At 42.8% G+C, this 14,821-nt stretch overlaps 1 protein-coding gene across 9 annotated transcripts in view; it reads left to right on the top strand.

Annotated features, from left to right (window-relative positions):
- SH3PXD2A (SH3 and PX domains 2A) overlaps nt 1-14,821 on the top strand; it is a 272,178-nt gene that overhangs the window by 244,995 nt on the left and 12,362 nt on the right. For all 9 annotated transcript variants that reach the window (XM_063132600.1, XM_063132601.1, XM_063132599.1 and 6 more), the window contains one exon: nt 8,798-8,915. In XM_063132600.1, coding sequence (XP_062988670.1) covers nt 8,798-8,915 — 118 coding nt within the window. The remainder of the gene's footprint in view (nt 1-8,797; nt 8,916-14,821) is intronic.

Raw genomic sequence — 14,821 nt, 5'->3', positions numbered from 1 at the left:
TGTCACAGAAGGTGATTAGGACACAGAGCCAGGAAATTGTGAGTTCCAGTTCTGCTTGTGTCTCACTTCAACTTCAAGAAACACAATGGTGGATTTCAGACTGTGCTGATAAGTACTTTGTGGAGGGGGATGATATACCAGTCAGTTTGGATGTGTGAATAAATTCAAGTTCGTTTCCTCAATAGAATGTCTGTCCAAATGATACAGCTGTCAAGTAGAGTCCATTTTAACATTGCTTCCTTGTTTGTTTGTTTAAGGTACTTGTGTACTGCCCTTCATATACGTACATCCCAGGATGGTTTCCTCCATGCAACAAGCCATTTGTACACACTAGCCATGAACTGGCAGGCTTTCTCCACTGTTTCTGCAAAGAAAAGTTTTTATTAGGGATGGGTAGCTCTGGCATGCTTGACCACACTGAGGTTCTTGTTTCTCCACCGATGGTTCTTATAGATATTTTCCTTCACAGAAATTCATATGCACTTTTGTGTGCATTTTTAAATGTATGTATCCACCCATTCACTTAAGCAAGTTTGTGCACATTTTAGTAATTTTCTTTGCACAGTTTTCAAATGTGCACATGTTAATGGATATGCTTTGTTTTGTTTCATGGAAAACATTGCAAGCTTGGAACTGTATAGATTTCCAATTGAAAATCACATCCATGTCCACATTCTGTCCTGGGAGCTATGGATCAGATAAATCCATTGGGAAGAGAGAGAGAAACTTGACAGTGCCAATTTTTCAACCATCCCTAGCAATGGTATGGAGAAAACTGTTTGATCTCTCTCTGCATGTGGAGCGCTGTGGAAACAGCTGCCGGAGGGAGCAACTTGAAGCATTGCTATGAAGCTGCATTTTATGTGCACCAGCTCTCACACATGCCTCTTAAAGAACAAATGAAACTTGCTCAGTGTTAACCCAAATCCTGGAACACACCTAGAGAGAGCAGTAACCTTGCACATATCCAAGGTATTAGATTGCAGTAATGTGTGGAAGCAAGTGATTTGCATAGTGTGCATGTCAGCATGGTTTCCACTGACATCAGAATATATTTTTAGCAGAAACAAAGAGTTGTCGAATCAGAACATGAGCTGATGTGAGGAAGCTGACCTGAGATAAATTTGAAGGTGAACAGAGCCAACGTGTTTAAGGATTTTCAGCACATTTGTCTGCTTCTTGGTGTCTTGAGTGAGTCTTCCATTTCAAAAAGACAGTGCTAGCCTAGCAGTACTTTGTATACTGCCAGGAAAAAAGTTGAATGCTTCCTCTTGGACATTAGAAGGAGGGTAGAACTTAAAGTGCAAGTAGTGGTGGATCCAGAGTATAGCCTAAAAACAGGTGGAGGAAATATTGAATTTTGTATTTATGTTAAAACATTGTTACACTACTTGTCTTCAAAGAAGAATCCAAAGTGGCTTATAATTAGTAAAAACATAAAACCATATCAAATAGAAAGCTAGAAATGGATTTAAAAGGTAAGGACAAACGAGATCACAAATTGTCTTCTTTAGATCTTTCCAAACACGAGATGCGCTGATTCGTGTGCTGTCTTAGATCCCTTTAAAATGTTCCTCGGTCAATTGGATGCAACACTAGTCATTCTTCTGAATGATAATGTTTCACTGCTTCTTCCCATAAATGCCGACTTGCATATATGCGATATTGTAATTTTTTTCCCTATGGTTAGCCTCAGTTGAAGACTGTCCCAAATTGCTTTGGGGTTACAAGCAGACCCATATTCAAGAGTGCCAGTTTGAGTTATAAACCTCATTTGTGTGTGTGTTTGTGGTCTCCCTTCTTCCACCACGGCAAGAAACTAAATGAGTGTAATTTCGGAAACGTTACAATATTTTGCTGTGAAAGCACTCTGCAAAGGGAAACTTTAATGATAGCTTCCTGTTGCAGAACAGAAGGCTTAAAAATAGAACAGCTAAACCAGTCCATAACCAAGGCTCTAATATGTGCAGGGATTTAATCTTTTACACAGCTCATTTATAAGCATGTCCCCTTTTTATCCTCCAGTTCTCTTCTACCTTGCTGTTCTCATCTTAAGTGAACAAAGTAAAAGTTTCAGAAAGAGCCGTCATTCACTTTCAAATGGCTTTCTGCCAAAAGAAATGAATCTTTGGAAAGTAGATGGGCAAACTTCAGCTGCTTGGCATAATGCAAATTTGGCTTTATGCCTGAGCCTTATTTGAACTATCCAGATCTTTTACAAAAATAGGATTGCTGCAAGAGCCAGCTTTTTGTAGCAATATCACAGTCCCCTTTTGGCTCACATCAGCCGTGTGTGTTCATGATCATATATGTTAAACATTATAAACAAGGTAAGTGAGATGGTACTGCAAAGCAGAATGTTGAATTGGCAATAGTAGTGGCAGGAAGTGGCTGGTGGTTTCCCCCCCCCCCCTTCATTCTGCTCTGAGAGGGAAGGAATGAGTTTTTGGCCAAAGCATAGGCGACACAAGGCGACTTCGAAATTCTGTTCTCAACTCAGAAGCTAGCCCACAGCTGTGATAAGCAAATCTAGCCATACTTAAGCAGAATAATTACATGTTTTTGGGCAATTCATGTCATGAAAGAAAATATTTGAGCAGAGTAATTACATTTTTTGTTCTCTCTCATGGAAGAGATCATACAGAATCTGGTTTCAGAAATGGTTGGCTTTATGCCTCTGCTGCCACACTTCTGTGAGATATGCTGGGGAAAGTAGTCAGCACGTTGATGAAAAAAGTAAATATGAATCCATCCTGTATCACTATGTTTTAATGTTGATAACTGCATGTCATTTGACAGACTCCTAAATATGACCATTATGTAAGTTTGTATCTTCTTTTTGCCCATTAGGTAATGGGTTATTAGTTTCATATGTATGATAGGAGTTTGTTTGTTTGTTTGGATACTTATCATGACTGACCAGGAAAGAGATCTTGGGATTGTCGTGGATAGCTTAGTGAAAATGTCAACCCAGTCTGCGGCTTCTATGAAAAAAGCAAATTCTATGTTATGGGTCATTAGGAAAGGATCGAAAATAAAACTGCCGATATCATCATGCCATTATATAACTCTATAGTGCAACCACACTTAAAACACTATGTACAGTTTAATCATCACACTTCAAAAAGGATCTTGTAGATCTGAGAAAGGTGCAGAAACGGACAACCAAAATGATGAAGGGACTGTAGCAGCCTCCCTGTGAGAAAAAGTTACAAAATCTGAGGCTTTTTAACTTAGAAAAAGGGCAAGTAAAGAAGGGAATGATGGAGGTATGTAAAAGTATGCATAGTATGGAGAAAGTGGATAAGGGAAAGATTTTCTCCCTCATAATACTAGAACCCAAGACAATCCAATCGAGTTACAGTAAATGGCGGGAGATTTAGGACAGACAAAAGGGAGTACTTCACACAGCGCATAGTTAAACTACGGAATTTTCTGCTACAAGGTGTATTGATGACCACCAATCTGGATGGCTCTAAATGGGATTAGTCAAACTCATGGAGGATAGGCCTATAAATGGCTTCTTGTCATGAAGGCTATATATTACTCCCAGTATAAGAGATAGTATACCTCAAAATGCCAGTTGCAGGGAAACATGAATAGGAGGGTCCTATTGCTTTTGTGTCCCACTTTTTGGCTTCCAACAGGCAGCTGGTTGGCCACCATGTTGGACTAGATAGACCTTTGGTCTCATCTTATGTTCTTAGACATCTCCTTTGCTCCAAGTAGCAAGTTCCATACAAGCAGGTGGAGGGGGTTATTGGAGCAGGTGAGATGGCTCTCTGCACTCCACATACAGAGCTGCCTTGAGCCACCTCCTGTAGTTCACGTCTATCGTATGATGACAATGAGACAGAAGTGAAGAATCAGCTTTTTAATACATATAGCTTGCAAAATACCCAACAGTTATGATGGAGTGTGGAGGGAGAGCTTGTAGATTGAAAAAAATCCTTGGAAATTGCAGGTCATCTGTGTACACACACGAACTCCCCTTGGGGAAGTCTGGATCACTCAGCGCAAAGGATTTTCTCTTAGTTCAATGGTGCAGTGCTTCAGGTTTCACAGCAAGAGTGTAAGTTAGCACTTCAACTTACGTTGAGAGGAACTAAAGGAAATCTATTCTTGCTCCACGTATCGCCACTAACTGCACAGTTTGCACCTTTGCCAGCATATCTTTATCTCAGGTTCCATTTTGTGGCCATCCTAAAGCAGGTCTGGGGACACTGTGGCACTCTAGATATTGGACTTCAATTCCCATCAAACCAATGGTCAGGAACAGTGCCAGCTCCAGGTTTTTGAGGGCCCTTGGACAAGACACCATCAGTGCCCCCTTCCCCCAATGAGTCCACCTTCTCACCACCATTGTCACCAGCTGCAATTGTTCCTCATTCTCTTTCTCATCATTCCCCCTTGCTTGCTTGACAGGCAGAGAGCCAGGGAGCACGTAGGCTGGGGCAACTGCTGCTGCTCCTCCTCACCTGCACTGCTGTCTGGGCCAGAACGAGAGGCAGGTGAACAAGAGGTTGCAATGGTGAAGAGGAGGAGCTGCTCCAGGGGGCTCTTGTCAGTGGGCCCCTGCTGGGTCGTGAGCCCTCAGCAGGTGCCTGAGCATACCTACCCTTCATGTTGACCCTGGTCAAAGACGAACATCTGGAAAGGCTTGCCAGTCTGGCTCTACCATGTGATAGAATGTTCAGGATTTTTTAAAAAATACATAGTTAATATAAAACCCTCTTCAAAATTCTAATCATGGAAAGGACGTAGGGACTCACATGCCCTACATACCCCAGCCTCCCTGCACTGCTGATAGGGAAGGTCTGAACAGAAGCTGTAGCTGCGTTCATGAGCTGGATTCCAAATCACATCGAAAACTGTAACCACGTTAAGCAGACTCCAATTACAGCCTCTGTTCAGACTTTCCATATCAGCCCGGGAAGTTTGTGGGTGGGGTGGGGGGGTCGGCAGGAGCATCTCCATGTAAGAAAAATGGTGGAAGAAACAGTGGGAAACCACAGGAGGGTTTCAAATTGAAGATGATGTCATCGGGTTGTGTAAACTCTGACTGCAGGGATGGCTTATGGATTTTTTGGGTAAAGGAGATGCAGAAATTCTGTTTGTACATTGCAGAGTCATTAAAAGTCTGGCAGCATTGAGCAAAGCTGCACTGAGTAATGGGTTTGTGGTGGGGTTTGGGGGTTCATTGTGTGTATTGCATAAGCTCATTTTCCTCGATAAAAAAAATGCTCTTGTCTTAGAGCTGTTGTAGCAGGAAGCTTTTTTCTTCTTTGTTTTAATAGAGAGGCTTTAGCATGTAAGTCACATAAAGCAGTGCTTTGATTGTATAATGATGTCACCCCCTTTGTGACCCCTAAATCATAAATACGCGGGTTTAGATCTTAGTTTATTCAACTTTATTGTCTCACTATAATAGTCGCAGTGGGATACTCGAACTGTATGTTTTTGAAATGAGGCACTGTAGCTAGGGTTTCTGAAGTCACTTGGCCTCCTGTGCTCACCCCATTATCTGAAGCCAAGTGCAAATCTCCTTGAGATCCTTTGCCTTGCCATTTAATATTTTCTCCCCCAAAGGCCTAAAATATATAGGACTGTTAATGAGCCCCTACTTCTTATCTATCCACAGCTCTTCAACTTCTCAGGGCCCGCCTAAGGAACTGATCCACATCTGTTACATGGTTCTGAGACTGGTTTAACTACAAAGGCAAAATATGGCCTCCTAAGCCTGTATTATCCCAGCAACCTGAAGTAGGGCTTGGTTCATATATTTTACCATAGTGTCATGGTATCTGCTTGAAAAGGAATTGGGCAGGCGCCATTCTACTAGTGCAGCTGCCACGACAGTGTGAAGAATGGTATGCAGGGTTAGTTTCAAGGGTTGGCATGGCTGGACATCTGCCGAAGGCCCACACAGCAGCTAGGGGCCCACCGAGAAGAGTCCTCTGGAGTTGCTTCTCCTCTTCATTGCAACATGCTTGCTCTTTTGCCTTTTGCTCTGACCTAGACAACAGCAGTAGATGCCACTCCCTAGTTTTCCTGATGCCACTCCCTAGGCGGAGCAGTAGATGCCACTCCCTAGTTGCTCATTGGCTCTCTGCCTGTTAGGCAAGCAAATGGTAGCAAGGATGAGGATGAGGATGAGGAACAATAGCAGCTGGTGGCAGTGGTGGTGAGATGATAGATTCACTGAGGAAGGGGGCTCACTGAGGGTGGCTTGAAAACCTGGAGCCAGCAGTGATGGTATGGCATGGTGAGATAGGATAGGATGAGACTATAGGCAGTATAAAATGCCTTATATTCAAGCCAGTGTGGTCAACACTGATTGGAGCGGCTCTCCATGTGCTTTCAGACAGGTTTCTTTCCCAGCCCTATCTGGGGATGCCAGAACCTGGGACCTTCTGCATGCAAAACATGTATTCTACCACTGAGCTATAGCCACTCCCCACATGCTTGCACAGTTCAGTTTCAAGCTACAGCCGCTGCACTATTATAACATGAGACTTGGACTTAAAGTATAAACCAGACATAGGCAACCTAGTGCCATCCAGAGGTTTTGGACTACAACTTCCATAAGTCCCAGCCAGCATTGTCCATGATTGGGAATTGTGTGGTCTAAAACATCTGGCGAGCACCTGTTTCTAAGGGCATATCTGTGCTACTAACTTAAATGGGCTGTATACTACTTTTAATAAGCATGTCCTGCCCTAAATATTGATAATTTAGTTTGACTAGATTGTTGAGAATTCTCTTTGTTTCCAAGCATGCATGTGGAGGTCTCTATCATTGCCACAGAAGAGTGAATGGTGGCCACAGCAGTGTAAACCTGTTATGCCTTAAGTCGCCTTTCCCAGTGCTGACTGCATCACTCCCACAAAGGAATATAATTTTCCCTGTTGTGTCATGTAAAGTTTGTTTGTTTTTACGCTGGCTCAGCATGTCTTTATTGTGATAAGAGTCCAAAAGCAGCAATCCTAATGAGGCAAGGCTGTGGGTTTGTTGGAGTCTGATGCAGTTGGATACATTGCCAACATCTTCAGAAAGAAACATTTTTTGCAGATTTTCAATTTTTTCTGTTCCTTTTTAGCCAGCAACAAAGTGCACTTGAGCCACAAGCTGTGCAGATAGCAGTATGTTCAGACTGTCACTAGCATCCTGAGCAGGAAGCAAGACTATGACCCTGCCTGCATTGCTGCTATCCCTCTGCTCATATCTGCATGTGTAAAGCCTCCTAGCTGGCCGATAAGATGATTTTCCGGTTCAAGTTTGCATACTAGTTCAGGAACAGGAGGAGAGGATTAGGTCAGTTTGTATAAATGCAAACCAAAATTAATTTCTCCCCCATCTCTTAGAACAATCATGCAGCTGATATTAATTAAGACAGCATGGGATCCAACAGTGAGATCCTCAAGCTAGTTCTCCATTGCAGGGGAATTTTATTGCCCCCCAACAACCCAGAATTAAATACTTAGTTGCTAAAAAAAAAAAAGTTGAAAAATAGAATCTTGCTGCATGACTGTCACCAACAGATCTACTGGTTGATATATTTTGTGGTTACTAGTGATAAGTACCACAAACCCCTGCTCCCATCCCACCTTTTGTGAGTGTTTTATGGTGCAATCCTATGCATGTTTAGACAGGAAAAAGTCCTACAACTCCCAGCATTCCACAGACAGTTTATTGATTTCCTTTTGGGGCTGCCATGGGGAAGAGGGGATGTGAAAATCCACTCCCCTGGATCTAACCCTTTATTAACTTACTTCAGCTTTTAATTAGGACTTGAGAGTTCAAATCCTCCCAAAGCAGACTGGGTGACCTTGAACCAGTTGCTATCTCTCAGTCTACTCTTCCTCACAAGGTTGTTGTGATAAAAGGGCAGGCAAGATAATCTGTATTGAACTACTTGGAGAAAAAACAGGATATACATGAAATAAATAAATAAAATGTACGGCTTAATCTGAGAAGGAGAATCCCTGGATAACCAGAGTAATTTTTCTCTCCTGATTCTCACTTTTGAGGTTTTGGCCTGTGAACCGTACCTCAGTTAATACTGATACCCAGGGTAGTGTTCAGAGTTGGGTGGAGTTCATAACAAGCACATGGCTAGCTAAAATGCTTTGGGATTCTCTGCCTGTGAAAATATTTATAACCTGCCACATAACTCAGGATGTCAACACTGAATTAACCACTTTGACTTTAAAAGATTCTTAGAAAATGACACTTGCCTTTCTTTTTGTGAGCCCTGAGCGTTTGGGAAAGTACAATATGATCTAATCACGAAAAAACAAATACTGGCTCTTTGGTGCTGTGAAAGCAGATTGTTTCTAGGGGTGTGAAGAGGACGGGTCAGTCCATTCCTTCGAGTTGGAGGAGTGTTGGTTGCACTCCAGCTTCAACATTCAGATTCCAGTAATGCAATGTTTTAACATAACCATGTGTGTGCTAAATAGAGCCAGCTGGAGAAAGTTCCTCCAGTGATGCTGTGCTACTCTGGCAGCTAGTTTGATTTTTGTCAATACCATATGTAAGATTTGGGGGAGACCCTTTCTCCAGAGACCCTGTCTCATTTGTTGGCATGGAAGGCGCAGGGCGGTGGCGAGGAGCTGATGCAGGCATGCTTACAGCATGATAGCTAATAGGTACAGGGCCTCGCAAGTGAGACTCCACCTCTGAAGTGCCTTCCCATTTTAATTGCTGCAAAGTCATTTTAAATAGCAATCAGAGGAGGGAAACAGCTGGGGCCAGTTTTGATCTTAACTGATGTTGCCTTCTCTGTCTTTGCTAGAGGAGAAATATGTCACAATCCAGTCATACACCAGCCAGGGGAAAGACGAAATCGGGTTCGACAAGGGAGTCACTGTGGAGGTCGTTCAAAAGAACCTGGAAGGATGGTGGTACATAAGGTAAAGTGTTGACAAAATCATCCCGGGGAGGGCAAGCCATTTGCTTATTAGCGTCACGACATCGTCCTGTAAGTTGTTTATTTCTAAGATAGGACTTGAAGGACTTTATATGAAAATGCTGGAAAAGTTGTACGAAGCCACTGAAATGGTCTTGATAGTGGATTTAAAACAACTAACTGCAGTATGTAGAAATCTGGGGTGGGAGAGTGCAATGGGGGGAAATCAAGTAAAGCAGCTCTCATGAAGTGTGTGTGTTTTTAAGGAGGGACAGTTGTCTGTGGATGAAATGGTTAGCTGGGATTTTCCAGCTGCAATCCTATGCACACTTTCCTGGGAATAAGCCCCAATTTGGGACAATTTGCATAGGATTGCTGATGGCAAGCGTGTCTTTCAATAACATCGGAAAGCTGTTACGAGGTTGCTAGAGATTGAGTGAGAGTGTGCTTTGATGTGTGCATATGCATGCAACTACATTGTATGACATAACAGAAATCCCTGTGAAGATGGGGATATGTTCTGTTAACATAGGAGTTGATCAATGGGGAAGTTTTGCAAAATAGTTAATCTGGACGCTAATTCAAAATGTTTTCCATCTTGTAGCCTTAAATGGCTTGTTCCAAGTATAAACTGGATATTTTCATGGCTTACCTCCAGATACAATAAATGCCACGTAAGCAGTATGTCTTCCCAGTGCTCAGCAAAAGAGACTCCTATTATTAGTGATATGAAAGAGATCAAAGATACAAAGAGCATGAAGTCATTCACTTTTAACTGCAGCAGCCAGATTAACAGCCTGATCCTGCACATGTTTCCTTGGAAGCAGTTCCCACTGTGTTTAGTGGGCTCACTCCCAAATGAGTGTGCAAGAGATTGCTGCTTTGGCCTGTTAAGGAAAAATCATCGTAATTGGAACAGTGGTTGGGCAAAAGAATTGGTTTCCTGAAGAAGCTGTGGAATTCTGTTCCCTGGATGGCTTTTAAGTAGAACTTGGATAAACAACGGTCAAGGAGAATATAAACCTGTGAATCTCACCACATTTTAGGGAGCTTTTCTGGATGATGCATCCTATGAATGACCAGGATCCTATGAACTATTCCTCTTGCTCACTTGCTTCGCATGCAGAACAGATATTTTTCTTAGCCTGTCATTTGCTTTTGTAGTTTGGCCATCTGAAGACGCCACAGCTATGAATAAAGGAACCACACAGAGTTCTGTGTGTTCCATAAACACATTTGCCGTTACATCTCCCATATTAACCCTCCCATCAATAATAAATGAAAGCTGATAGAGGGGGGTTAGATTCTCAACATGACGAGCAGGGAATGGCTGGCCCTATATCAGCTCTGCATTCTTCTCCCTTTAAATCATGCACTGGACTTTAATCCAAAGCCAAAGGTTCAGGAGCAGAGTGCACAGTACTTTGCAGGCAGAGGAACAATGTCAGCAACTCCCTCTGATTTTATTACTCTACTCCCCTTTTGTTTTTAAAGGTTTTTCTTGTCGCTGGCTGGCTTTCTTTTATCTTAAGCTCTGCAGGGGCCTGGAATCTCTTGCAGTCTTCAGTATTTGTATTGAAGAAAGATACCAAAGAAAGAGAGCCTTTAATTTTTAACAGTGTATAATTTATGAACATGGGGATGGCATGACTTAAAGGCAGGCTTCAGCACCAGTCCCTCCAGCACAGGTCCCAGCTTCCAAGTATTGGCTATTTGGATGATTCAACAGTTTAATGAAGGCATTGTGCATCTGCCACCCAGCATATGGAGAGGGAAAAGAGCATTTGGTGATATATGCTCTAGGAGACTCAACTGAGGCTGATGCCAGTTTTTAAAATGGATCATGGCCCCCAAACTAGAAATCTTTGTTTGAAACTGAGCCTTGAAGCTGCTCATACACTGTTCCAGCTTTCCAGCTGAGCAGACTAAATTTGGGGAACATTAAGTTGTGACCCACATAGATAGAAGAAGCCACATCTAGAATAGTGCCTAGAGCTTGTCCTCCTTTATCACAGCGAACTTTCGGGGGCTGCCCAGTCCCATCCCTATGAGGCATAGTTGGACTGCCTCCGCCATGCCTGTTGAGATGGGATCCACCATAATATCATGGCTGATAAACCAGCTTTCTCTGCTGGATAATGGACAGCTCACCAGCAGCTGCAGTCTTCACTGCCTATATACCAGTCTACAGTATAATAGCCTTCATGGAACAGCTCTGAAGACTAGAAGGGCTTGGTTCATATTTTGTCCCAACCCAATAATAGGGACTCATTTTTAAGGTCATTGAATCTGAGATCTGTTTTCTCCTCCCCTCTGTTGTCATGAATTGAATTAATAGTAAAGAGGGATGGAAGATACAGTGTTTAGCTAGGATAATTGGGAACAGTGGTTCTAAATCAAGATCATGGATGTCATGGGTGTAAGACATTTCTCCAGAGCAACAAATGCAGTCGCCACGCACAATTACCTGCAATTAAATCCGTAAGACTTGAGCACTTTACTGTATTCATATGTACCGCTTACAGCACAATTCTGTGTATGTCTACTCAGAAGTGATCCCTACTGAGTTCAGCAGGATTTACTCTCAGGTAACAGGATATAGAATTGCAACCTAACTATCAGTGAGAGCTATGAGTGTCTACAGTCTTGCACTCTGGGCGCTCTTATCTTGTTATCCAATCCTCTGCAACTGCCTGTTTCCCAGCCACTAAAAACATCAGTTGCAGAAAATCAGGAAGGATTCACATGTGATTTTGCAGGGATAAAAAGGAAGGGATGAAGTGTCATGCTTTCTGAATCAAAATGCCTTTGAGAACTGATGAAATAGTACTGTTAGCTCTAATATCGCTGTTGCCACAACGCATATTACCAGGAACGCATATTACCAGGAAAGTAACACAGGAGGAGACACCGTTCATAACTAGGTAATAGGTTCCACCTTAAAGACTCTTAACATTCACCTCCTTAAATATAACATTTTCCAAAATTCATGGTTCTGTACTGATTTTCATTTCCCTCCCCCTTGTCTCCCTTCCTGGTTTCTTTCCCTCTGGAGTAATTCCAGTATTCTGGAGCTGGAAAGCAGATGTTAAGGGGGGAAGAAAATGCTCAGACAAACAGAGGCAATTTCTGAGTCCTCTTTCCCTCCCTCAGTGCTATGGTTTGAATATTAACTTTCGCCTTCACATAGCATTAAAAAAAATTAATGGGTTTTTAACTGCAATGTAGCTGGCTCCTTCATCCTCCCTCCCTCCCTCCCCCCACCCCACCCCCAATGACATAGCCTTCTGGTTGCATTCCACTCTCCAGTACATCAAAATGTTGTTGTCCTTTTTCTTCTTCTTTCTTTGCTGTGCTTGTTAAGAAGGTTCACAAGCAGTCATTGTTCTATCACTGAAAGAGCTGGTATCTTCCACCAAGTTTGGCCATGGAAACTAGCTGATTTGCCTGCAGTAAGGGATGTGCGAGAATTTCCTTCCTGTTCACAAATCATGTGAACATGTGCTAGAAGAAACACAACTCTCAGGAAATGTCCCAAATTTCCCAGCCTTTCAGTCATGTTCAAAAATGTGCATTTGTGTGCTTGCGCATTTGTACAAATTCCTCCCAAATTCACATTGTTATGCTTTCATCTATTGGGGGTGTGGAATTCACATATTTTGTGAGGAAAAATGTACTTTTTAAAAAGAAAAAGAAAAAAGGCGGGTGCACTTTTAAAAATGCACATTTTTCCCCATTTGAAAAAATGTATCTGCCTAGCCATGTAAGGTTAATCACGGGGTGTCTGCATAGCCACCCTACGATGACGCTGAGTCCTGGGCTTCTCAGTTTTACTCAACACACAAACAGCTCCAAGGGGCATCATCGCTATAGAATGGGACATTCAAGGGGCAAATGTGCTGAGTTCCCTGCATAATGTTGTACAGTTGTACTCTATCACTATTCTGATTTGCTTATCTTTTTGCAAATCACAGCTGATGTGGGAAGATGCTTCAAAATTTAATAATTAAAACTCAGCAGCTGCATTGGTTCTATGTGGCTGTGACCCAGAGAGGCTGAGGGCAAACTCAGTTGTGGGCTGTATCTATCCTAACAACAGAGGAAAAGAAAAGGCATGCAATGAAAGGAAGTTGTGTTAAGAGTAACTGCGTCAATCAGAGGTTTTGTTTTTGCTATTGCTTTGCTTTTTCGGATTCCAGCAGGGAGAGGATGGGATTAACGAGTAGTCATTCTACTAACGCAGGGGTGGGGAACCATTTTTAGGCAGATGGCTGAGATAATGGGGGCTGCATGCCAGCAGAGGTGGGACAACCCAAAGTGTGTGGAGCCATGTCTGGCATGCCCCCACCCTTCATTTTCACGAAGACACATTCACATAGAAACACGAAGGCACACCTCCCTTTCTTACGGACCCCATTCACATACATACACACGCATACACACACCTTTCCCATCCTTACCTCAGCTAATCCATGCAGATCAGCTGAGGGGGCTTTTTCCCTGTCCAGCATTGAGTGTGGAGCAGGCAAAAGGGCTTATCGCCAACATGCAGCAGATTTGAGAAACCATTTCCTCTCTCTCAGCAATGGGCCAAGAGAAAGGGATCTGCTGCAGGTTGAAGATAAGGCCTTTTCCCTGCCCAGAACTGAGGGTGGCTCCCTCTCTCTGCCCTGACACTGAGCAGGGGAAAGGGCTTATCTCTGTTCAGCCACTGGGGAGAGGGGGCAGGGCCTTGGAGAGAAGCTGTGGGTCCAACAGGGACCCCCTACAGACTTTATTACACTTATATACCGCCCCCATAGCCAGAGCTCTTCTGGCCTGAGTCCCAGAAGTTCCTCAAGAATTGCAAGACAAGACTTGCCACCTCCGATTGGGCCAGTTCACACTTTCCCAATGGCTCTGATCCTTACCGGAAGCTCTCCCTCCTTCTCACTGTTGCCGCTGGAGGGTTGTGAGGAGATTGCCTTGGACTGTGTAAAGCTGTTGGCACTATCCTCCCAGTATGTGAGTGGTGTTAAATTTCAAAGAGCAACCATATGGAGCGAAGCCTGCTCATTTCTACAGAAAGCACTTGGCAAAACCTGAAGAGCGTGTTATTAACAGCCTTAGGACCTGTTGTCCTGCATTTCAGGGGTAGGCAGATTTGGGATGCCACTGTGTCATTTTTTTGTATTATTTATGATGTTTATATGCTGCCCCATAACAAAAAGTTCCCAGGGTTGCTCACACAACAAAACAGGTTAAAATGAAGTTGAAAACAATGCATACAATGAAATTTAAAAAGCCTGGCAGGGGCAAGAGGAATCACAATAATAAAAATCTGTATTTTGAGGGGCCTAGAATTGTGGGTACTTTAAATTTACATGAAGTTGTTTCTAGAGGGTGCAAAGTGAACGGGTCAGCTGTATGTCTGTGACTGGGCCTTGCATTCATAACAATCTGGTTCTAAGGGCAGGTTAACCTTGACTCAAATTAAACCCTTTTCTTGGGTTAACTGAAAACACTGATTTTAGAAACAGGATCTGGTCACTGTTGTTTTTTTATATTTTCAAAGTGGGAGTCTTGGAGTCCACTTTCTATGGAATTAATGTATAGGAAGACTTACTTTTGAGCAGACATGCTCAAAAGTAAGCCCCCATGCTGAGGATCTCCTTCTCTGCCTCAGCATTCCTCAAATGATAGTAATTCACTTTAATATGTGTGAATTTTGTGCTGCTATCATGCTTATTGTGACATTATTTGTTATGATGATGTTTATTGATATCTTATGTAGCCAGCTTTGGAGAGCTACCCTTACAAAAGGGTTTATAGAAATATTTTAAATAAGACGCAGGTTTTAGTCTGCAAGATTTTTTTTCTGCTATCAACTTAAGACTGAATCAGACTACAGACAGGGCTGCTTGCAATAGC

This window comes from Elgaria multicarinata, chromosome 8, assembly GCF_023053635.1.
Source record: "Elgaria multicarinata webbii isolate HBS135686 ecotype San Diego chromosome 8, rElgMul1.1.pri, whole genome shotgun sequence".
NCBI lineage: Eukaryota > Metazoa > Chordata > Lepidosauria > Squamata > Anguidae > Elgaria > Elgaria multicarinata.
Note: the sequence above shows the minus strand (reverse complement) of the source record. Positions and strands in the feature narration are given on the sequence as shown.